This window comes from Delphinus delphis, chromosome 1 (genome assembly GCF_949987515.2).
Source record: "Delphinus delphis chromosome 1, mDelDel1.2, whole genome shotgun sequence".
NCBI classification, from domain to species: Eukaryota; Metazoa; Chordata; class Mammalia; order Artiodactyla; family Delphinidae; genus Delphinus; species Delphinus delphis.
In genome coordinates this window covers 26,220,755-26,246,495 of record NC_082683.1, presented here as the reverse complement: position 1 = coordinate 26,246,495, position 25,741 = coordinate 26,220,755, and the positions used below count along the sequence as shown (strand labels likewise).

Here is a 25,741-nt window from a genome sequence, read left to right as displayed (position 1 = left end):
CAAGAACGAGTCTACTGTCACTTCCTTGTACTATCTTGCAGGGCTAGTCTGGTAGGCAGGGGAAGAGGAAGTGTCTATTCATCTTTGTTTACATGATAAAAGCACCACAGACTAAAGGGAAATGGTTAGATGACAAACATTAATAAATTGAACATACAAAGAACTCTTACAAATAAAGAAAAAGGAGATGTATATCCCTAAAAACTGAACCAAAAATAGGGGCAGAGAACTCCCAGAAGCCAAAGTACAGACAGTTAATAAACAAATGGAAAAAACATTTTTTGCAATAATCAAAAAACAGTAAACATAAAATGTCACTTTCCACTTATCCCACTAAGATTTTATTAAGCAATAAACTCTGGTGCCAGCCCAGTGAAGGTACTAAGGCAGTGCTGGTCAAAGTATAAAATAGTATAGTTCTAGAAAATAATTTGGCAACTTGTATCAAGAGCCGTGAAAATGACTGACCCCATTAATTACACTTCTACGAAATTTTATCATAAGAAATAGTTATAGAGGGAATCAAACATTTACCAATAAAGAATGTTCACATTACAGGGCTATTTCCATAACATAAAACCTGGGAATAGAAAATTGTCTCAAAAGAAATGGATATATTAATTATAGTATGTCTGCCGGATAAAATATTATGCCAGTTTGGGAGAAAATACACCTACTACAATGCATTTAAAATGGGACTCCAGTTTTTGAAGGAAAAAATTATATTCATAAGAAAGGAAATTGGAAGTAATTACACCAAAATATTAACAATGGTTATTTCTCAGAAGTGAGATCAGGAGTGAATTTTCTTTCTTCATGCATCTCTGCATCTTCCAAAATTTCCCCAATTTTCAAATTTTCTATAATCAGAAAAACTGAATATCTTAGGAAGCAAGTGTTTATTCGAATAGATGGGTAGAACGATGGATGCATGAGTGAATGACCGTACACATGAATACACAACCCCAGGTGTAGTCACAGCCACTCATTCATGCACACACACACAGACACAACTAACGTTCATATTCACTCAGTGGCTCTAAGGCATAGTCCTAAACACATTCACACACTCCCATATACACGCCCTCATGTATTCCTGTACCCACTGAGTTGTAAACACACCCACACATTAACTGACCCCGTAACATATACAAAATCCAATTCCCTTTATTCTCACACATGCGTGTATAAACAGGAGCACAACCACAGGTCATAATCCAGTTGATTATTAACACACATATGTACATTCTCGTGTATCCTCACACTCAGCCTGCACAAACTCACAGGACACACTACACTTACCTAACGCCAGTTATACATGGGATCTAGATACCAACATCTACACATGGAATCCCACTCAGACACTCACGCCCACATACCCACAGACTTGGGTTTTGAAATCTTCCTGGATCTTTCAAGTGTACCCTCTGAACTTTCTTTTCCCAGGAATTTACAAGAAAGAAGATTCCCATCTCCTCCTCCAAGTTTACCAGGTTACAGGGCCTGTGGAGGTCTTTGTGAATAAGTTCAAAGGTGATCACTGGGCCTTAGATGGGCATGTAAGTTCAGCAAAACCTCACTCAGTCCTTGACCTCCCTGTGCCCTTGCCCCATCCCTGATTCCCAGATCACTGGTAGGGAGGACGAGGGGAGAAGTTGGTGGAAACTCTTTGGATCAACATGGAAACTTGGGAGGAGGGTTTCTTTGGGGCCAGGACTGGGAGCAAGGGAGTCCTCATCTGCTAGTGAAGTGGGCACAGGAAAACATAGCAAGGGCCAGGAGGCTGAGAGTCTAAAGGTCAGTGCATCTGAGTGAGATGAAGTAGGTTCTGATGTGTAAGCAGGAAGCAAGAGATTGGAGGCTGGCAGTACATGAGTAAATTCAAGCAAGTTGAAGGTCACGACGTGGTGGTGGGAGCTGGGAGAAGGTGGTGAGTCCCAGATGCACCCTGAGCGTCTTCTCACGTTTGAGGATGCCTGTTGTGGGTGACTTAGCACAGCTTGAGACACCAGGAGCTGGGGGAAAGGAGACAACTCTCTTGCATTCTCTTGTGGGAAAGACTTGTTCCATGCAAGGGCGTTCTTCAGGTGGAAGTTCTGCAGTGATTCTCCTCTGCCCATACCTTCCAATCTCACAGGCAGGGTAGTGGAGCAGTCATCTGTCACATCCTCAGCTTCCCTGTCTTGGATTATTGAAGCTAGAAGCGGAGGGGTGGGAAGGAGGAAGAGGTCATGGGGCCAGAGGACCAGAGAGCTGAGGGGTCAAGGTGGATCCTCACGGACAAAACTGGCTGGTAGAGGGCTGTGGGTTGAGTGACTTTGCTGATAATCACATGAGAAGCAAGTGGCTTCTCCAGGGGCTGGTACATGGGATTAGTTCCTCGGGATTCTTGAGAGTATTCTACGGATCCCCTTGTGTATCCTGGTCCTGGCTGGCGTCAATAGTAGTAGTCCAAAAGCTGTGCCAGGACAACAGACTCCATTGTCCTGGGAGGATGGCCAGAGGGGAGAGAACAAGGGTAAAGTTGGGAGCTTGGAGTGCGGGCCAAGGGCTACGTGTAAATGGCGCTCTGGAGGGCCAGGAACAGCTGGAAGGGCTGCCTGGGACTACAGCCAGCAATCGGGCCCACTTCTCTGTCACCCAGGGTGTGTTTGGGGGGGCAGCAGGGGGGGGTCAGCCTAGAGCACAACAGACAGAGAGCTGCACCTGGGGATGGAGCATGAGTCAGAAGGAACCCCAGTAGCAGAAGCATCCTCAAAGCAAGCACGCCCTCGGCCGAGCAGTCCCCAGCCCACAAGTTTGCGTGTCTGTGTCTGGTACACGAGCATCACAGAGGCAAGTACAGAGACAGCCAGGAGGAGTTATGTCGCCAACTACCCGCCCCCAAATTAATAGCTATTGGAACTGGGACGAACTTTCCAAAGTACGTTCAATCTGCTAGATGCATTTTAATCATGGTTTGGTTTGCTCCGCGGTGCTCTAAAACTCAGTTTTTCATCACAATAATAATAGCTAACATTTACTCAGGGCCTATTAAGTGTTCTAAGTGCTTTACCTATATTCGCTCATATAAAGCTTCAGAGCAACCCTATGACATAAGTACTGTTTTTGTTCCCATTTTAAAATGAGGAACTGAGGCACCGACAGATTAAGTGATTCGACCAGTAGAAACAAAAATGTCTCCCTCCCTCCTACCAGCAGTTGGAGCCCCTGCCCCATCCCCAGCACCTCGCCATTGCCTGGGGGTGGGCAGAGAGCCCATGTCAGTGGAGATGACAGGCAGGCAGGTGAGCCCAGCTGTGGGCACCGTGTGCCTGTGGGCACCGTGTGCCTGTGGGCGTGTCTCCGGCCAGCCGGCCGGACCTCTAGCTCCCTCCGGCGTGCCTCCCATCTCACTTTGTCTGCTCCCTCCCTCACAGGTCTCCCCAGAGTTCTCCGGAGGCACCTTCATTTACCAAGGCGCTGTTAAGGGCCAAGGCTTTGGGCAGTTCGGCTTTCAAAGACTTGGTAACTAGCATTTGTCCCTGGAGTGTATGCTTGTGCGGGTGGCGGAGAAACTTGTATGTTGGCATGGAGGGCAGGGGGTTGGTGATGTTCAACAGTCCAAGAGGGGCTCTTAGCCTCTTTTGGATCAGGGACGCCTTTGAGATTTTGATAAAAGCTGTGTAATATCTCCCCAGAAGGAAGCGCAATACATAATACCCTCAACTTTTGCCAAACAGTTTCATGCTCAGCCCTGGAGTTGAAAGCCCCCAGCTTAAGGGACATTGGGTCTCAGATGCGTCCCACAATAGTATCTGGCCAGCCCTCGGGCATCCCCGGGACCCCCTGAGCGTTACGACGTGGGGCTCTCAGGACAGTCTCAGTCCCGGAACGGTGGTATTGCTGTCCTCATTTTACAGATGGGAAAACCAAGCATCAAGGAGGCTTCCTTCCCTAGTTCCTCCCCGGCATCTTTACCCTGGACCAAGCATCCTCAGTGTCAGGCATCCTCACTCCAGAGACCGGCCTTGACTCAGAGCCTCTAATGTGGGGAGGGGTCCTGGCTTCTGGGAAGCAGTTCAGGGGGAGACAGGAGGCAGGCCCGGGTGTCTGATGGGCAGCTCGATACACCCCAGGTGCTGACTGCCCTGTCCCCCGGGACCCCCTGTCTACCGAGGCAGTGCACTGCGTTTTCTCCCAGCTCTGACCTTCAGAAAGCTCCTCCTTGGCGTAAGCGGAAACCCGCTTCCCTGTGCTTCCCACTCCGCCCTGCTCCTGCCCTGGAGTTATTCCTAGCTCTATCCTCTTAGCTGCCTGGACTAAAAGCACTCCCTCCTCCACACGGCAGCCCTTCGAAGACTTGAAGGCAGTTCCCTGGCCCCTTACACACCAGAGAGACCTCAGGAAACCCAGTTCTTCTGGCTTCACGGCTGACTGCCGGTGTGCCCGGCGGAGCCTCACCCCCTCGGTTCGCTGACAGGGGCAGAGGCTCTCACCGTGGTCTTCTGAGCGCTCCCAGTCTGGGGCGAGGGGGGAGGGGGAGGAGGGGAGACCCTCGGAGGCCGGAGCTTCAGCACTGCTACCACGCCCTCCAGAGCAGGTCCACCTGCACGTGCTTTATATTTCGGCTGCCTTGTAAGGTTTCATGGGATAAACTTTCTATGGCCGAAAGAAGTTTGGAAGCTTCTAAAGGGCTGCTGTCTTTTAAGGTTTTATTCTGGGACACGGTTTCAGGTTCTCCCGCAGACTGGCTTCCCCAGGCCTGACCAGCTCGTGTGGACTGACCACCCTTCTCCAGGGAGGATGGCCCAGTGCATGGGGGAGGCAGCTGGGGGGCCCCGACCAGCACCCCAAGCCCCACCACGGTGGCCGCTGTGTCTGTGACCTGAGGTTTCTGCTCTGGGATTTTGCAGACCTCAGGCTGCTGGAATCAGACCCCGAGTCCATCGGCCGCCACTTTGCTTCCAACAGCAGCTCGGTGGCGGCCGCGATCCTGGTGCCGTTCATCGCGCTCATCATCGCGGGCTTTGTGCTCTATCTCTACAAGCACAGGTACGGGGAAGGGACAGGAGGGTTGCACGACGGGTGCCAGGCCCTCTCCCTTTCCCTGACGCACCCAGAGCCCTCCTGGCTCAGGCGAGCTGTGACCTTCTGAAGGGAACACAGAGCCTCCCTCTCCTCTTAGGGCCCCGAGTCTCCTCTCTTGACGTCTTGGTCACGCTCTCTCATTCCCAGGAGAAGACCCAAAGTTCCGTTCAACGGCTACGCTGGCCACGAGAACACCAATGTGCGCGCCACGTTTGAGAACCCGATGTACGACCGCAACATCCAGCCCACAGACATCATGGCCACCGAGGCGGAGCTCACAGTCAGCACGGTGTGTACAGCGGTATAGCCTCCAGGCCAGGCTGCCTTCGTCACCGCCACTGAGAGCCCCACCTCCGGCAGCTGGTGAGACACACACCCCTACAGACACGTCCAGTGTGAGAGGGACTGAGTGCCCAGTGCTGCCCTGTGCTGGCCACTGAGGCAGACACCTCCGTACACCTGGGTCGGAGACTGTTGTCACCCTTTTTACAGATGGGAAAACTGAGGCACAGAGAAAGGAATTAACTTGGCCAAGATCACACAGCTAATAAGAAGCAGGATCAGAATCCAATCCCAGGCAGGCAGCTCCAGAGGCTGTGCTCTTAGCCACTAGGCTCAGCAAAATACCCAAGTAGGTGTATTAGTCAGAACTCTCCAGAGAGAGAGAGATACGTATATATACACAATATATGCATACATATATATATGTACATATATATATAAACTCTCTAGAGAGATATATGTACATATTGTGTGTATGTTTGTATTGTATATATAGATATAGAGGAAGAGAGATTTATTTTAAGGAATTAGCTCACAGGATTGTGAGGCTGGCAAGTCTGGAGTCCACAGGGCAGGCCTGCAGGCTGGAAATTCCATCAGGAGCTGAGGTTGTAATCTGGAACCCGAAGGCTGTCTGGAGGTGAATTCCTTCCTCTCAAGGGGGACCTCAGTCCTTTCTCTTCAGGCCTTCCACTGATTGGTGAGGCCCACCTACATTATGGAGAGTAATCCGCTTTATTCAGAGTCTAAGGATTTAAATGTTAATCAAACAACTAGGCACCAGAGCCTAGGCAGTTGACATATAAAACTACCCATCACCTAGAGCGTAATAGATGGGCAGTTGCAATCCCTGGCATTGGGCAAGACAGGAGGGCCCCCCGTCACACAGACAGAGGGCCAGATGCACACGGAGGCTCCCATGGGTCCACTGGACACCCTCTCTCACACACACACACAGGCCTGCCAGGAGGAGCTGACAAGTCTAGAAGGCACGGCCACTCCCCACTGTGTCCTTCCTCACTGATAGCCCTCCTTCTGGGGCCTGGGAACCCGCAGGAGCTGTCCCCACAAGGTGTGCAAGCCACACCCTTCTGAGAACCGTATCGTCTCCCGCACACCCCACTTTCTGGGGAATGCAGGTGCCCTCTCTCAGGTGTCTCCCGGACCTTAGTGAGCCCGGCTCTGGGGAGAAGCATCCCAGTGCCCAGAGAGGTGGGGTTCCAACAGGGCAAGGGAGTCATCAGCCAGACCCTAAGCAGGGACAGCGCTCCTTCCATGCTCCTGTCTGTGGCAGCGCACGCGATGGGCAGTCCCGGCCCGATACGCATGCAGCTCCTGGGGGGAGCAGGCTGTGTGAGGGGTGGGCTGGCGGGAAATGCGGGACCGGTAAATGCCAGGAGAGAGAAAGGGATTGTAAAACCACTAACCAGCACTGACTGCCCGGTCCCTGGCATGCGTTGCTTCCTTTCATCCTCACAACAACTCCAGGAGGATTTTCACCACTTCAGCCTGAGTCTCAGACCATACGCCCAGCCCTCAAACATCCCAGCTCTAAGCACTCTGCCGGGCTGCCCCCCATCTTCCCCTCCCATCCCGTCTTTGGGTCCACTTTTTTTCTCTAGATCATCTCTCTTGCATAACTCTAAGCTTAAAATGGTAGGTACTAAGATAATTTATACATAAAGAAATAAAAATTATCTTCAGAATGTATAAAGGCAACTATTGAATACAAATAAGTAATTGATTGAGTTTTTCTGCACCAAAACAAATACTTAAAGAAGGAGGAGAAATTCTTCCAGTGGGGTCATTTTAACATGTCCAAATTAGTTCTGAGGTTTCACCTTTCTGCTCCATCTTTACTTTTTCCTACTCATACAAATAGAAAGCAAAAATGAAAAAAGAAGAATCCCCCCTGATGACATAAATCAGGCCTTACAGGTGATCTGTAGTGACTCCAAACTTTGAGTTGCAGAATTATTGAACAGTAGAGGAAAGAAACAAGAATGTCCCAAGACCTGCACACACACCCTCACTGCCACTCCACGTCTGGGGCTCCGCTGTGTCCCAGGTGCCTGTGTGCACGAGGTCTCACCTCTGGGTCACCTGGGGTTGGTTGCTTCAGGTCTAGGCAGCCCTCGCACTGCCCCTCGCCAGCATCCAAGGCCTCGGAGCACCCCGCCCAGCACACAGCTCTCCGCGAAGGCCCCTGCTCTCTTCCGGTCCTCCCGGAGCTGGAGCAGAGAAGGTGTTGCTTGACTTAGGAAGGCGATGCATGAAAAACCACCCTGAATAGACGCGCATACATTTAAAATGAGTGACGAGGTGATAAATTCAAATGATGCCTCACAGGAATGGCTGAAGTTAAAATAAACCCCACACGGGGAAGTCATCGAGGCCTGCGGGGTCAGCAAGTAGAGAGCAAGGGGCAGGGCTGTGTTACGACTTTCGTGGACCCTTTCCTCTGTTTAAAATTAAAAATGGTACTTTACAACTATGTCGTTATAAAGATGAATATAATGCAGGCTGGATTCATTATTACATGGCCATTATTATTATATTCACTTTTTTCCTTCTGATTTTGAAAGAAACTAAAAACACTTTCCTGGGCCCTAAAAGTGTAGCCGCCCCTAGGCGCTGGGGCTCCTGTGGCTGACAGGTAAGTTGGCCTTCCCCGGGGGAAGAAAAGCACACGAGGAAAATATATATTCTGCTGTGTATATTTCCTACCTACACCTCCACCCTTAGTTCGGGAGGATTAAAACGCAAAGGGAAAGATCACGGCAACTGCTTTTCGTTCATTCTTTCCCCTTATGCCTTCCTCGCTTTGCCTCTTTCCTCTTGCCTTCTTTTGCTCCCACCCCTCGCCCACTGCCCCTATTGTTTTACAAACTCTGGTGTGATCCGTTTGTTCCCAGTTCTCCAGGGGACAGGAAGTAAGCTCCCCTGGCACAGTGCCCAGTGCCCATCTTCGTCTGTCTCTCCGCCCGTGTCTGCTACTACTGGGACTTGGGCCCTTGCCCTGCCACCATCCACCCCCATCACCCTGGAGAGGACACCCACCCCACCCCGACTCGGGGCCCTAAAGGAAGAGGGGCTGGCTGCCGTCAGAGGAAGGACATTATGGATTGAAGACAGCAAAGGATTTTGTGGGTGTGCACGTGTGTGTGTGGGCCTGAACACACACAAACACACACCTCTCCTTCAGTTGAGTCCTACAGAAGAGACCACAGAAGCTTAAAAAAGCGAAATGTGTGTGAAAGATGCCCCGTGCCCTGCTCCCCACAAACACAGAGAAGAGGCAAAGAAGACGCAGTGGATGTGTTAGCAGATACATCCCATGGCGGTCGGTACGCAGAGACCAGCCATCTGCAAGTGGACGGTCCCAGCCGCAGAACGACAGCAAGGATAACGCCAAGGGCTGAAAACAATCTTAAGAAATCGTTTGGAAATCAGTTTCTATTTTTTCTAACATAATTTTACTGAGCTCTAAACCCAGTGAATTTAAAAAGTCCTCCTAGGGCCTCCCTGGTGGCGCAGTGGTTGAAAGTCTGCCTGCCGACGCAGGGGACACGGGTTTGTGCCCCGGTCCGGGAAGATCCCACATGCTGCGGAGTGGCTGGGCCCGTGAGCCATGGCCGCTGAGCCTGCGCGTCTGGAGCCTGTGCTCCGCAACGGGAGAGGCCACAACAGTGAGAGGCCTGCGCACTGCAAAAAATTAAAAAATAAAATAAAAAATAAAAAGTCCTCCTAGGTTGAAAGCAACACTGAAGAAGTAGGGCACGTCAGGGGAGGTAAGGGCAGGAAGCTGGCCATGAGCCCAAGGTCAAGTCTTGCTGTTAACTGACAAAGAGAAGAGAAACAGGTATGTGGCCCAGACAGGGACACCAAGTCTGCAGGCATCAGAGAGGTGCTGGAAGGGACAGGACAGCAAGACAACCCCAGGGTCCAAAAATAATGGCTACCGTGGACTGAGTTTCTCCTCTGTGCCTGACACTTTAGGTGGTTCATTTCTAGACCTTACAGCAACCCCAGAACATAGGAAATAGTATTCCAGATGGATGAGAAGGCAGAAAGGTGAAGAGATGGAAGCCACCCAGTTAGTAAGTGTGGGTCTGACTCCAAAGTCCACTACACCAGCTGCAATCTGGGTATAGAAGGGGGAGGAGTAGGTGAATCTCTAAGTAGGACTGTGGCCAAGGCTGGTGGGCCAGGCAGGGGACCCACGTATCCTATCTGGGTCCTGTTCTCTCCACCCTGGCAGCATCAGGGAAAGGACCCGTTACCCCAGGCTTCCTGGAGCTGGTGCTGGTCCCTCGGCTCCCAGCAGCCCCTCGCCATAGCAGACAGAGGCCCTAGGAACTTCTGAATCAAAAGAATGGAGTGAATAAGGCACATTCTCTCCAGCTCCTTGCAACTAGGTTTGATTAATTTAGAGTTTCATCGTGTTTGGGTCATTGATGAATTCCATTTAAGTATTGCTGAGAAGCTAATGAGTTTGGGAATCAAACTGTGGCATTTAGAGCCCCTTTCTCTGTCCTCAGGAAGGTCCCTGTGGGCTTAAGCCCCTGTGCATGTGTGACACGCTGGCCTCAGATGTTCAGATCACGTATTGGAATGACAGATAGAAACGTACAGGAGTGGAGTGGCAGGGACACTCGTTTGTAAGCAGATTCTGAGTTGAAACCATGAGATCTGACTCATGTGACGATGGACTGAAGTGAGAGTGTCAATTTCCAGCAGATGCAACTGGCAATGGCAGGAGCCCAGCTGCCCACACCTGCTCTGGGTCACAGCATCCCTGGGCTTGGCAGGAGAGGACCAGTCCAGACAAACGCACTCACATGCTCATCTGTCTCTTTCTCTGGAAGCAAATGCGGGAAGCTCATTGGCTGCTCCCTTCCCCACTTCTTACACTCCTCTGAGACCAACCAGTGGACTCCTCCTCCAGCCCTGCCTCCACCCCTCCCCTTGTGAAGTCCCAGGAGATGCCCAAGGAGCACATGCTGGTGCGGCACCCAGCACTCTGCTGTGCATTACCCTTTCCCACCTCTGGCATTTTCTCTCCACCTCCAGAGGCTTGGAAGCGACCAGGGCAAACTAGGCCCTTCACCCACCATTCACACCATATACCCGCCGCCATCCCATGAGGCAAAAACAAAAAAAACAAAAAAAACAAAAAACAGTAAAACAAAAACAACAAAAAAATCTTTTGTACAGAGATATATTTTTATTATACAAAGTTTGTACAGTACCAAAAAAGAAAGAAAAACAAGGTGTAAATTTTTTTTCATTATTGTAGGTAAATGGTAGTGGAAGCCTTTTTGTAAATGTAATAAAATGTATAAATATGGTTTTCAGAAAACATCAAGTGCTGTAAATATGTAATCTACACACCTCCTTGGCTTGTCTGCAGTATATACATTTAATTTATCTGTCTCTGTATATGAGGCTTCCCCCTGGGGTCCTGCATTATGGTACTTTCCTGAATTTGAACGCAATTTTAAAATTTTTGAATTCAAATAAAATATAAATTTTGCATTGGTTTTCTTACCTTTTTTATGGCCTTTTTCATGGCTAGGGGCAAGTGTTTGTTGGGGAAGGGGAGGAAAGATATTTGGGACTAAAAATCAAGTGGAAATGTGGAAATCCCTTTCTTAAATGGCTTTGTGTTGCCTCCAGTACATGTTGGGAACTCCCAACAAAAGTGATAGTGGAGGCACCATATGCAAAAATTAACTCAAAATGGATCAAATTCCTAAACAAAAGACCTAAAACTATAAAATGTTTACAAGAAAACATGGGAAAGCTTTGTAACTTTAGACTTGGCAATGATTTCGTAAAATAGATGAATTGGGCTTCATAAAAATTTAAAACTTCTGTACATTAAAGGACACAACAGAGTGAAAAGGCAACCTATGGAGCAGGAGAAAATATTTGCAAATCATATATCTGATAAGGGATTAATATCCAGAATATATAAAGAGTTCCTACTATTCAAAAGGGAAAACAAACAAACAAACAAATAACCTGATTTAAAAATGGGCAAGTGACTTGAACAGACATTTCTCCAAAGAAGATATAAAATGGCCAACAAGCACCTGAGAAGATGCTCAACATCACTAATCATTAGGGAAATGCAAATCAAAACCTCAGTGAGAGCCACCTAACATCCATTAGGATAACTACTATAAAAAACATGAAAAAAACAAAACAAAAAACAGAAAATAACAGGTGTTGGTAAGGATGTAGGGAAATTGGAATCCTTGTGCACTGTTGCTGGGAATGTAAAATGATGCAGCCACTATGGAAAACAGTGTGGAGGTTCCTCAAAAAATTGAAAATAGAACCACCATATGATCCAGCAATTCCACTTCTGTATATCCAAAGAAAATGAAATCACTATCTCGAAGAGGTATCTGTTCTCCCATGTTCATTGCAGCGTTATTCACAATAACCAAGGTATGGAAATAACTTGTGTCCGTCAATGGATGAACGGATAAAGAAAATGTGTATGTGTATATATACATGTATATATAATGTGTGTGTGTGTATATATACACACAATGGCATAAATAATAATAATAAATTTTTTAATTATAGTGATGCCCAGGTCGGCTCAGGACAGAATCCTGGGGACAAAGAAGGTGCTCCCCTTCAGGATGGGGTCTGGCCTGAACTGAGGAGGTCAGGGTCTAAGGACTGCAGTCTAAAGGGCAGGTGGCTTAAGCAGAAGGAATCTATAGCAGAAAAAGGCCAAATCAGGAGGGTCATCCAGGAGCAAAGGCTGCTAAAGGAGAGGTGAGGAAGGGAAGGAAAGACTGGCAGGAACTAGGAGTCTCCTTCTCTAAATGCATATATATATTAGAAGTCATCATTTTCATGGAAATTTCATCCAGACTACCTTCGGGTTCCCAACTCCCACTGTCCTTCACTTTTGCACTGCATCCTGGATCCCATTGTCCCCCAGTCACCTCAGTAACCTGATTTATATGAACGTTCCCAGTTTTAAAAATCGCATTTCATCTGGGACATAATGTCTTGTATTTACCTCCTGGCCACAGAGAACCATCTGTGTAGAGCCAGCCCTCCCATCAGGGATGTCAGTACCTTGGCTGGATTCAAGGTCAGGAATTGGACTGTTGTAAAACACAGGCAACTGGTGGATTAGGAGCTGGGAGGGCAAAGTAGCAAGTATTAAATCTAAGTTCCAAATATAAATTCACCCAGCATAGAAACACTTTATAATAAATTGCATACAATTTCTAGACACCCCTTAGAGTGAGGAACACTCCCAAACCTTATGCTAGGACAGGCTTTCATAAGCCTAAGGACACAGAGGGACAGTGCCTGTGAGACAGTGCCTGTAAGATCACCCAACACCAAAAGAAGAGCATGCCTTTGAACTAAGAAATCAAATAAGAACCCAGATTACTCCATCCCTCACTCCAATAGGATCACCTGTTATTCCTGGTCTAAGAAAATCCTCTACATTTATTTTATCATGGACAGAAAAGGGGCACTCAACATACCTACAATGTTTCTATAAGAACAAAACAGAAAATAAGTAGTAAAACGTTTTAGCTAATGAAAATACTCCCTTAAGAAATAAAGGACAAGAATCATTTTTAAAAGCATTCCAACATTAATTAACCATAATTAAACAGGCAATTGCAAATATTACAGTGCAACACAAATAAGTTAAAAAACTCAAACTACAAATGGACATATAACAGGAAGAAGTAAAATGAGAGCTTACCAAAAAAAGCAATAGTTTAGAAATTAAGACCAACCTGCAAAGTGTCCTAGAGATAATAGACACAGAAAGAAAGTATAATAAAGACATACAGAAAGAAAATTAAAGCACTCAAGAAAATAAAAATCAAATAAAGAAGTAAAGATGATGAGGGATAAATTAGGAGTTTGGGATTAACATATACACACCACTATATATAAAATAGATAATCAACACGGACCTACTGTATAGCACAGGGAACTCTATTCAATATTCTGTAATAACTTATATGGAAAAGAATCTGAAAAGGAATGGATATATATATGGATATGGATAACTGAATCACTTTGCTGTACACTTGAAACTAACACAATGTTGGAAATCAACTATACTCCAATATAAAATAAAAATTAGATTTAAAAAAAATAAAAATAAAAGGATAAGCATGGAACACAAACAAAGATAATTTATGTGCAATAGGAGTCCCTGAAGAAGGAAATATAAATAAATGGAACAGAATTGACATTTATAGCACTCTAAGAAAAACTTCTAGAACTAAAAATCTTTAACTTATATATTGAAAGTCCTACCATGTTCCAGGGGAAATTATCCTGGAATAGCCAACTCTGAGACATATCCCAGTAAAACTCTATTTTAAAGAAAAAGAAAACTTTCTCTGGGCCTCCAGGTTAAAAATTAAGTCAGTTGCAAGGAAAGAAAATCAAGTTGTCATCAGATTTCTTAATAGCAACACACAAAGTGAAACGAGTAAAGCAACATTTTCAACAAACTGAAGGAAAGAAAGTATAAGCCAAGGGTTGTATATACAGCGATTATTAAGCATCAAGACTATGAAAACACAGTATTAAAAATTCAAGAACTAAGAAATATTTTACTCAAGAGCCCTTCTCAAAAATCTAATGGGAGGGGCTTCCCTGGTGGCGCAGTGGTTGAGAGTCCACCTGCCGATGCAGGGGACGCGGGTTCGTGCCCCGGTCTGGGAAGATCCCACATGCCGCGGAGTGGCTGGGCCCGTGAGCCATGGCCGCTGAGCCTGCGCGTCCGGAGCCTATGCTCCGTAACGGGAGAGGCCACCGCAGTGAGAGGCCCGCGAACCGCAAAAAAAAAAAAATCTAATGGGAGGACGAGTTGCATCCAACCAAGTGATAATTGGGAAACTTCAGCAAAAGGACTGGTATGACTGGGACTGAGAATTGTTTATATCAAAATCTAAAATGAAGATGGAGATAAAGAATAGTATGTAAATGCCATATTTCTGACAAAGTGGAAATAACATACTTTGTTAACAGGAAGAGAAGGGAGAGAAAGGGGGAAAGTAAAATGACTCATTGATTGTGACATAAGTAATAGGTGGGCGTTAAATGATGGTATAAAGAGGGATCTCTCAAACTTGGAAATATTGAAATTTTGGGCCGAATGCTTTTTTGTTGCTGGTCTTGGCTGTCCTCTGCATTATAGGACATGTAGTAGCATCCCTGGTCTCTACCCACTAGATGCTTGTACCTCTCTTCCCTAAGCTGTGAAACAACCTAAAATGTTTCCAGACATTGCCAGATATCTTCTGGGGAGCAAAACTGACACTCACACAGACACACACACACATGCGCACACACTCTCCCTCCATTGAGAACCACTGATACAAAGCTAATAAAATAGCAAGGACATAAGTAGAGAAAAAGAGGACTAAGGGCACTACATAAGTATATTAGTATAAATGAAATTGCTAAAATAAAAATATTTATATTGTTAACTATTAATACATGCATTTTTAATGTACCCAAAATATCACATTGTGAAAGAACTAGTAAATATGACAAATACACAAAGTAAATATAACATAAAATAATATGACAGATCTGAAAACAAACATAGTCCTTGTATCATGAAATGTAATTAGGTTTAATTCACCTAATAAAATAAACAGATTTTCAGATTAGCTCACAAAGTAAAGCTCAACTCTATGCTGTCATAAGAGGCAGACCTAAAATAAAGTGACTCAAAATAGCTAAAAACAAATGAAGAGGCACACCTTCTGCGTGGTCCAAGACATTTACACATTCTGGAAACCTAAACTTTTAGTGCGGGAGGGGTGAGGAGGGAGGGGCTCTCACATCCACACTTTGGGGCCAGATATGGGCACCCTGAGAACTAGAGCCAAGTGGACACTTCCTTACCTGAGGCATGGCTTGGTGCTAACATAAGGAAACTTAGCTGCTACAGTTATTACTGTTAGTCTTTCAAAGGGGAGAATCAACAACAACAAAGCAATGGGCAAAGGGACAGCAAGCATGTGCAAACAAGAAACCAGGGATCACCATCTTGGTATCAGAAAAGTGAATTCAGGCCCAAAGGCATTAAACACAACAAAGAATGACACTAGAGGACACAATTCACAATGAAGACATAACTACTCACCAAATAAGAAGCAGCCACTGTGTTTTTTTCCCACAAAGCAGAATCTAGGAAATGCAAAGAGAAATAGAGACACACCAATAAAAGGAGCTTTAACTCATCACTCTGAACACAATAGATCAAGTTAACAACAAAAAAGAGTAATGTTGTTGAAGACTGAAACAAAATAATCATAAGGAAGTTTTTGTGAATATGAAATAGGCTGGGACCTGGGACCCTTTACTGGAGGGCTTGCCCCTAGACAAAGTCCCCTTGAGCAACAGAATACAAAGAAACTACAAGAGACTAAAAATAACTGCATGCATGCTCAGTTGGGGCAATTATGAGCAATAAGATAGAAAAAGGCCACAAACCAACTGCCACTACTGAGTGCTGGGAGCAAAAGCAGAGTACTGTGCATGATCCTTCCACACAGCACCACCAAGGGGATGGGAAGACCACCTAAGCCCCACTCTGGTCTGACCCACTGATCTGCCCCTACCCTCACCCCATTTAAGGAACCAGCTGGCCCTCCTCAGAGAGCAAACAAGGGAACCTATTACTTGTTTTCATTCCCTCCTGCTGCATCATGAGTCCCAGTAAAGCCTTGCCTGAATTCCTAGTCTCACCTCTTATCAAGTTCTATTGATTAAAGTGTCCAAGGGCTCGAGTTTGTAACAGAGTTGTGTGTCCAACTCTGCAACCCAATATTAGAGAATATATTTCTTTTTAAAGTAGGTGTGACACATTCATGCAAATAGCCCTCATAATTGAGAAAAAAAGACTAAAGGTACTACCATGGGCAAATAGTCAAAAACAATGAAAAGAAAGATAAGCAAAGACCCTTAAATATATGAAAAGATGCTCAGTTTCACTTCTCAGACATACCGTTTCTCACCTATTAGATCAGCAAAGATCCAAAAGCTGGACAACAGGCTCTGCTGACAGAGATGTGGGGGAAAACACACTCTCAGGCTCTGCTGGTCCAACTCTCACGAAGGAGAATTTGACAATGTATATCAAAATTCATAATTATTTACCCTTTGACCCAGCAATCCCACTTGTAGGAATTTTTCTGAAGATATACCTCCTCAAATATGAAATAACATATATACAAGGTTACTCACAGCAGCATTATTTATAAAAGCAAAAGACTAGAAACAACCTCAATGTATATTAGTATGAGATCTGTGCATAAACCACGGTACATCCATGTAATGAAGTATTACACAACTGTTAAAAATAATGAGGAAGCTGGTCAAGAACTAATATGGAATGATTCTCAAGATATAATATTACATTAAAAAGACTAAGGGCAGGGCTTCCCTGGTGGCGCAGTGGTTGAGAGTCCGCCTGCTGATGCAGGGGACATGGGTTCGTGCCCCAGTCCAGGAAGATCCCACGTGCCACGGAGCAGCTGGGCCCATGAGCCATGGTCGCTGAGCCTGCACGTCCAGAGCCTGTGCTCCGCAACGGGAGAGGCCACAACAGTGAGAGGCCCGCGTATCGCAAAAACAAAAACAAAAACAAAAGACTAAGGGCAGAAGAGTATATTTTCGTACTCTTGTATGATAAAGAAGGGGACTAAATTTACAAATTGAAAGCAAAATGAAATAAATACACATTCTTATGGAGTTGGAATGATCACAAGAAAGGCACTATTTCAACTGATTTTATAAATACAGTAAATTAACTGTACATCCTTAGCAGGATAGAACTAAAGACAAAATGAACTGCAAAAAATTAACTGTTTTCACCATTTCATCTAAAATCAGGAACAAGACAAGGATACCCACTCTCACCACTATTATTCAACATAGTTTTGGAAGTTTTAGCCACAGCAATCAGAGAAGAAAAAGAAACAAAAGGAATCCAAATTGGAAAATAAGAAGTAAAGCTGTCACTGTTTGCAGATGACATGATACTATACATATAGAATCCAAAAGATGTTACCAGAAAACTACTAGAGCTAATCAATGAATTTGGTAAATAGTAGGATACAAAATTAATGCACAGAAATCTCTTGTATTCCTATATACTAATGATGAAATATCTGAAAGAGTAATTAAGGAAACACTCCCATTTACCATTGCAACAAAAAGAATAAAATACCCAAGAATAAACCTACCTAAGGAGACAAAAGATCTGTATGCAGAAAACTATAAGACACTGATGAAAGAAATTAAAGATGATACAAACAGATGGAGACATATACCATGTTCTTGGATTGGAAGAATCAACATTGTGAAAATGACTATACTACCCAAAGCAATCTACAGATTCAATGCAGTCCCTATCAAACTACCGATGGCATTTTTCACAGAACTAGAACAAAAAAATTCACAATTTGTATGGAAACACAAAGAAACCCAAATAGCCAAAGCAATGTTGAGAGAGAAAAACGGAGCTAGAGGAATCAGGCTCCCTGACTTCAAACTATACCACAAAGCTACAGTAATCAAGACAGTATGATACTGGCACAAAAACAAAAAGATAGATCAATGGAACAGGATAGAAAGCCCAGAGATAAACCCACACACATATGGTCATCTTATCTTTGATAAAGGAGGCAAGAATATACAATGGAGAAAAGACAGCCTCTTCGATAAGTGGTGCTGGGAAAACTTGACAGCTACATGTAAAAGAATGAAATTAGAACACTTCTTAACACCATACACAAAAATAAACTCAAAATGGATTAAAGACCTAAATGTAAGTCCAGAAACTATCAAACTCTTAGAGGAAAACATAGGAAGAACACTCTTTGACATAAATCACAGCAAGATCCTTTTTGACCCACCTCCTAGAGAAATGGAAATAAAAACAAAAATAAACAAATGGGACCTAATGAAACTTCAAAGCTTTTGCACAGCAAAGGAAACCATAAACAAGACCAAAAGAACAACCCTCAGAATGGGAGAAAATATTTGCAAATGAAGCAACTGACAGAGGATTAATCTCCAAAATATACAAGCAGCTCATGCAGCTCAATATCAGAAAAACAAACAACCCAATCCAAAAATGGGCAGAAACCCTAAACAAACATTTCTCCAAAGAAGATATACAGATTGCAAACAAACACATGAAAGGATGCTCAACATCACTAATCATCAGAGAAATGCAAATCAAAACTACAGTGAGGTTATCACCCCACACCAGTCAGAACGGCCATCATCAAAAAATCTACAAACAATAAATGCTGGAGAGGGTGTGGAAAAAAGGGAACCCTCTTGCACTGTTGGTGGAAATGTAAATTGATACAGCCACTATGGAGAACAGTATGGAGGTTCCTTAAAAAACTAAAAATAGAAGTACCATATGACCCAGTAATCCCACTACTGGGCATATACCCTGAGAACAACATAATTCAAAAAGAGTCATGTATCACAATGTTCATTGAAGCGCTATTTACAATAGCCAGGACATGGATGCAACCTAAGTGTCCATTGACCGATGAATGGATAAAGAAGATGTGGCACATATATGCAATGGAATATTACTCAGCCTTAAAAAGAAACGAAATTGAGTTATTTGTAGTGAGGTGGATGGACCTAGAGTCTGTCATACAGAGTGAAGTAAGTCAGAAAGAGAAAAACAAATACCTATAGTAACACATATATGTGGAATTTGAAAAAAAAAAAGGTTCTGATGAACCTAGGGGCAGGACAGGAATAAAGATGCAGACCTACTAGAGAATGGACTTGAGGATATGGGGAGGGGGAAGGGTAAGGTGTGGCAAAGTGAGAGAGTGGCATGGACATATATACACTACCAAACGTAAAATAGATAGCCAGTGGGAAGCAGCTGCATAGCACAGGGAGGTCAGCTCGGTGGTTTGTGACCACCTAGAGGGGTGGAATAGGGAGGGTGGGAGGGAGCGAGATGCAAGAGAGAAGAGATATGGGAACACATGTATATGTATAACTGATTGACTTTGTTATAAAGCAGAAACTAACACACCATTGTAAAGCAATTACACTCCAATAAAGATGTTAAAAAAAAAAAGAGCAGAAGTAGGAGTGCAGGTTAGAAGACAGCAGGTTAGCAGTCAACCAGGCGGGGGTGATGGTAGCCAGGACGAAGGCAGTAGCAATGGGAGTGGAGAGAAATGGGTGAATTCAAGATATCTTTTGGAGAGTTATTCCCATGACTCAATGATTGGTTATAGAGGCAAAGGAGAGAGAAGATTCAAGGGTGACTCTCAGATGTCTGGCCTGAGCAGCTGGATGGATCATGATACTCTTTCCTGGGATGAAAAAGAAAGGGGTGGAGGCTGGAGGAGCAAGGTTGGGGGAATCGGCCCAGAGCAGAGGCCAAGCAATGAGGTATGCGCACCTGGAGCTCAGGAGAGAGCTTAGTGTCCCGATAAGTCAGATTGATGACATCAGAGGTGGTGGGTTCAAGGACAAACGTGGCTGAGCTGGCGTGGCAGAGGCCGCCGTGAAGTCAAAGCCTACGTGGCCCTCCTGGGGATGTCTGAGTCACCCAGGACGATGGCAAGAGCTGGGGTGCAGAGGAAGACGCCAGGCAGAGGAGGGAGTCTTCAGTGAGTGCGGGAGCATGTCCAGGGGCTGGGGCTGGCACAGGCAGGGAGAGGTTACCAGGTGATCCAGGCGAATGGGATTCACATCAAAGAAGCAAGCTTCAAAGGACCCCAAGGTTAAGAGTGCAGGCCTGGGAGCCAAACTACTGGATTTGGACTCTGGACTTTCCCACTTAACTAGTTGTGTGTGTGACCCAAGGCAAGTTGTGAATTTGCCTCTGGCCCCCAAACAGGCATGATAACATGATCTCCTGGAATTGTGATGAAGCTGAAATTACATCACCCACGGTCCTTAGCCGAGTGCCTAGCTCTTGGGTACTGGACAGATGTGAGCCTTTAGAGCTATTAGTTCTCAGTGACTGGTCACATGCATAAGGGAGAAACAGAAGTGATGATCTGGAGGCAGCAGGAAGGAATGAGGAGGACAGCAGCCCTACCTCCCGAGCAAGAGGAACTCTGTGAGCAGGCGAGCAGCCTGCCTGAGAGGGATGAGGGGGCAGGGTCCCCTGAGAACAGCGGGCTTGCACAAGGTGGGCGGTACAGCAAGGGCTAGGTGAAGAGGGGGTGGAGGCTCTAGGGGTTGGTCAGTGCAGACCAGGATTTCTAAAGGGCTGGATGGACAGGTTGGGGGAGAGCAAATGTCTGAAGAGGTTGGCTCAAGGAGGCAGCAGCCGCCCAGGGCATAGAGGTTGATCAGTAAAGTCAGCGATGTGAGAAGGGGCCTGGCAGAGGTGGCCCTGGCCCTGGGCACTTTAGCCTCAGAGAATTCAGCTACGGTTATTTCTATTCTACGGGCAGCGAGAGGAGGTCCAGGAGAGGCTGTGGAGCAGTAGCCGCCTGAGAAGCGCACACAGCAGAGGGCGAGGAACAAGAGAGCTGAGTCGGGTCAGGCGGCACCCTGGGATGGGCAGCGCTGTGTGGACTTTGGCCCTGTGCATGTGGAGCAGCCAGTGAAATCCTCCTCCCACATCCCAGAATCCCACAGACACCAAGAGTAAATCAGCATTGGAAAGTGTCTGCTGGAAATGCCCAAGGGTCTTTATCTTCACTGGGGCCAAGGGAGTGGGAAAGGCGCTCACCAGCGGCCAGTGGCCTTCCTTTTCATGCCCTGTGTCCTAGCCACCTGCCTTTTGGCTATTAAGTAGAGTGAGCACTGAAGCAACACGAGGAAGTCTGCTTGAAAGGCATCTGCTATTCTACCTCGTTGTTCATTGGATCAGAGACTTCTGGACAAGTGTCTGTTCTGAGCCTTAGGTTCCTTACCTGGAAAATGAGCATAACATCTTCTCTTGAAATCTTCACATGAGTAGATTTCAATGGGATAAACTCCAAGAAGATTTTGAAACCTGAGTTGTGACATATAGGCTGAAACCGTGACTTTGACTTCTCTCCTTCAACCTATTCCAGCTTCAGAAGCTTCTTCCCGGTTACCAGCACCCAGACTCAGCTTTGCTCAGTTGCAGCCCACTGAGGAGGTCAGGTGTGCTACTGTTTTCATCTGGGGCACACGGCCCGTCATTCAGCGGCCTTCCTGACAAGAGCAATAATGGGGCCATTTAAGGCCCTGGGCTTGCAAAAGAGGTAGATAGAGGGGCAACAGGTATGCCTTTCATGCTTCTCACGTGATACCTGGGGGGTGACGTCATGCCTGTGCACAAGCCTGGCTGTGCCTAACCAGCTTGACCTTATGGAGAAGACCCCACACTGACGGGGATCAACAAATCTGGATCCTAGTCCAAGTGCTGCTACATTTGCCTGGTGACCATGTACAAGCCTCTGGGATCTGATTTCCTTACCTATATAATGAGGCTTTCAGGGGTCTTTTCTAGTTCAAATGCCCTAGAACCATGCTATGTAATAGAAATATAGCACAAGCCATAAATGCAAGCTGCATGAGCACTTTAAATTTTTCTAGTAGCCATATATAAAAGCAAAAAGAAACAGGTGAAATTAATTTTAATAATATATTTTATTTGACCCAATATATCCTAAATATCAGTTCAAGATATAACCAAAATTAAAAATTTTGAGAGAGTCTGCATTTTTTCACATAAGTACTCAAAATCTGGTGTATGTATTACACATCTCAACACATCTCAGTCCAGACTAGCCACATGTGGAGGGCTCAACAGCACGTGTCCAGGAGCACGTGTCCAGGTGGCTACCATACAGGGCAGCGCAGCCGAGAACGCTCGATCTCAGTGACTATGGAGCCTGGATCACAGGAGGATGGAACAGGGGAAGGATAGAGCTTATGGACCCAAGCAGCCCAGCCCTCCATTTCTAACTTGGGAACCATGAAGAAGCTGCCTCCCATTTCCCTGCTTGCCTGCCCCTCACCTGCTGCAATTCCGGCTCCTCCCTGTTCAGTTCTGCCTGCCCATCCCCCACCTCACTCACTGGACACCCAGGATAGCCCACCCCCGCTTCTACCTCTTACCCTTCCTCTCTCCCAGTCTTGGTTGCCTCCTCCCCTGCCTGCCCCTTTGCCCCTCTTCCCTTTCTGTTTCTCCGCCCTCCCCGTACACCCACCATCCTTTCCAACTTGCTCCCTCCACCCTCAGTCCTTCCTTTGACCTTGACCTGGCTCCTTCCTCAAGCTGCTTGAGCCTTGTAACCATCGGATCCCACATGCCTCCTCTTCAGACCTCAACCGCAAGGATGCCCGGACCTCACCTGGTGATTCCCACTGCTTAGCTGGGGACCAGGTGCCCTGCCAGTCCGATTCCTGGTTCAGCCTAGAACTTCTGGCAACAGGAGCACCCAGCAGCCTGTGGACGTGAGGCCAACAGAGAGCCGGTCCAGCCCACAGGCATCCCCTCAGGCAGGGTTTCTCTCCTAGTAGTACATTCTCAGTAGTGCCGGCCCTGGCCAGCTCTCTGTCAAGATCAATAAAAGAGTTCCTGTCCCCGCCCCAGTGGGCTGGTCAGCCTTAGTGGACCCCAACGTTTGTAACTGATCTCTGGGCCCTGCTAACGGCAAGAGAATGACAACGAGTTATCTATGGCCTCTGTCCTGTCTCCGGGAAGGCAAGCCCTGTGGCTCTGGTCACTTTTGGAGCAACTGCTGAAAAGAAGTTCCATGAAAACCTGTAAACAAGAGCTAGAACTTCTCCTCCAGGGAGACCATGACTCATTTTCTCCCAGGTCTCATCTTTGTCCCAAGATGTACACGACATCAGTGCATTCCAACCACTACTAAACCTACACTTGACATTCTGACTCCTACAGGAAGAAACAGTTTCCTGTGGATTCTGATCAAAGTCACGTCAAACTCTGAAATATCACTCTCTTTCTCTAATTCACGACCAGAATTCAAGGATAACAGAGTCTAAAAGGCAAAGGGTTGCCTATACCCCGTTCAGGATGAAAGAGTAAAAGTTTACAAAGGAAACCTCAACCTTAAACTACAATGTCTTCTGGACGTTACCAGAAGTGGAATGGGTGGAGGAAGGAGGGGAAAGAACCCCCCTAAAGACCCTCCAGCTCTTCCCTCTTTCTCAAGCATGAAGTGTGTCAGCTCTGGTCCTGAACAAGGAAGCAAACTGGGAATCAGATAAGATTCAGTCCTCTGGGAACGCCTTCCTTTCTTTTCATCCATCATCACCCTCATGTTATTTAGGTCCCAGACACCTCAGATTCCCCAGCACAGAGACCCTGGGGCACACAGCAAAGTAGATGTGTGAAGAAGGCCAGCAGACCAAGAAGCAATCTGTTATGGACAAAAAGCAGACTCCTGCGTTGCATACATCCACGCATGGCTGAAGAGCCACAGAAAACAGTGAAAGATGGCAGTCCACCACAAGGGGCGTGAGATCTTGGGCCCCAGTCCTCCCTGACGGTCTCATTGTGTCCCCCTGATTTCCCACCTCCTCCTTTGCTCCATGCTTTTAGTGTAACCAGCAAGATACCAGAAGAACCCAAGACAAGTTCTTTTTTGTGGTTTGCAGTTCAATTAATATAATTTATTAATTTATCAGGTCATTTCATCCCAAAATAGGATTTGACTCGTTTTAAGAGATGTACATAATATCACAGGAAGAAGAAAATAATAAAGGATCGGGAAGTGAAAACAAAGCCAAATAAAATGAAGGCAGGGGGCTTCCCTGGTGGCGCAGTGGTTGAGAGTCCGCCTCCCGATGCAGCGGAAACGGGTTCGTGACCCGGTCCGGGAAGATCCCACATGCCGCGGAGCGGCTGGGCCCGTGAGCCATGGCCGCTGAGCCTGCGCGTCCGGAGCCTGTGCTCCGCAACGGGAGAGGCCGCAACAGTGAGAGGCCCGCGTACCGCAAAAAAAAAAAAAAAAAAAAAAAAAAAAAAAAATGAAGGCAGGGGTTGATGCACAAATGGAAAATCAAAAGAGCCTGTTCTGTTTTTAGGCTTGGACCTTACATCTCTGCGCCTCCTAGTGGCCAAAATTTAATCCATTTTAATGCCATAGTCACTAACGGGGAATGAAAATCAATCACAAATGTCTAAGAAATTAGTTGCTCAAGAAAGGTCCCTGAGATAACACCGGTGTTTTCTCTTCCCCCCACCAAGACACGCCAGATGGGTTTAGCGTGACCTTCAGCCAAGGTAGCCTCACCTCCTCCGACTATTTCTGGGCAACTTCAAGGAGTGGGGTTGGGTTAGGGACTTCGTAGGTGATCCTGAACAAGCCCTTACCGGGTGCTGTCCATAGAGGGTGCTCCTGGCCTGGCACCCTGGGTGCAGTCTGCATGCAGAGCTCCTTACCACCGCCTCCAGAGCAGCCCCTTGACCCACCTCCTGCTGGTCTCTACCGCCTCTAACTACACAGAAGCGACTCTGTGGTCTATGAATTCTCCAAAGCACTACAGCCAAGCCGTGTTCTGTGCAGAAGGAGGGAGAAGACCTCTTTCCCCTCTGTGTCACACTGGTCGTCTGGCACCAAAGTAGGGCTCCCTGACCCCCAGTGACTCTCAAGAGATTCCAATGACCACAGCTCCGTCAACCCGTGCCCGCGGCTCCTCTCCTGCTTGAGCTCAGATGGACCCATAAGGCTGATCCAGAAGCAGCCTTAGCAGTAGACCTGTTTTCTTCATCTCCCCTCCCATGGCCCTCACCCTCTGGATGGCAAGATTATGGGGTATTTTCCTACAATGAAAATGTGAAAAATAAACGTGACTGTAGAAAGCAGCACAGTGTAACGGCAGACCAGATCAGAATCATCTTCACATGCAAAGAGAATCACTAGCCATGCCCGGACTAGGAAATCGATCCCTAGTGAGTTTCGGCAAAATGGTCTCATTGGATCCTGGCCTTGACTTAACCTAGTGGCTCCCAGGACAAAGCAGCTCTCTGCCTTGAGAAGTGGGAGAACTGGCCGCACGCTGAGAAGAAGAGGGGCTCTTGAGCTCTCTGCCTTTCCTCCCAGCAGCATAGGCTGGGGTCACTAGGGTTCATGACAAGGACCAGGGAAGTGAGGCCCCAGAGGGAGATGAGGTTATCTTTCTGCCACAGGGTTAGCTGGGGGAAGTCACAGTGAGGTGAGAAACTCGACACCCAAAAAAACTGCATTTGGAAGTAATTCCAGATTTGCCTAAAACCAGAGTGAGGCGGGAAGTGGTGCTAAAGATAAGGTGGTGGTAATGCTGATGTTGGGAGTGTGCAGAGAGAACCAGCCACGGGCGGGGGGAGAAGACAAACGTCTGTCATCCTCGACCCCAAAGCCCAGCCTGA

General features: G+C 46.5%; 1 protein-coding gene across 1 annotated transcript in view; it reads left to right on the top strand.

Moving 5' to 3' along the window:
- CSMD2 (CUB and Sushi multiple domains 2) overlaps positions 1-5,446 on the top strand; it is a 667,671-nt gene extending 662,225 nt beyond the window's left edge. The window contains 4 exon segments of the mRNA XM_060018797.1: positions 1,447-1,559; positions 3,420-3,507; positions 4,896-5,034; positions 5,218-5,446. Of these exon segments, the coding sequence (XP_059874780.1) occupies positions 1,447-1,559; positions 3,420-3,507; positions 4,896-5,034; positions 5,218-5,377 (500 nt within the window). The 3' untranslated portion in view covers positions 5,378-5,446.
- Positions 5,447-25,741: the final 20,295 nt, after the last annotated feature.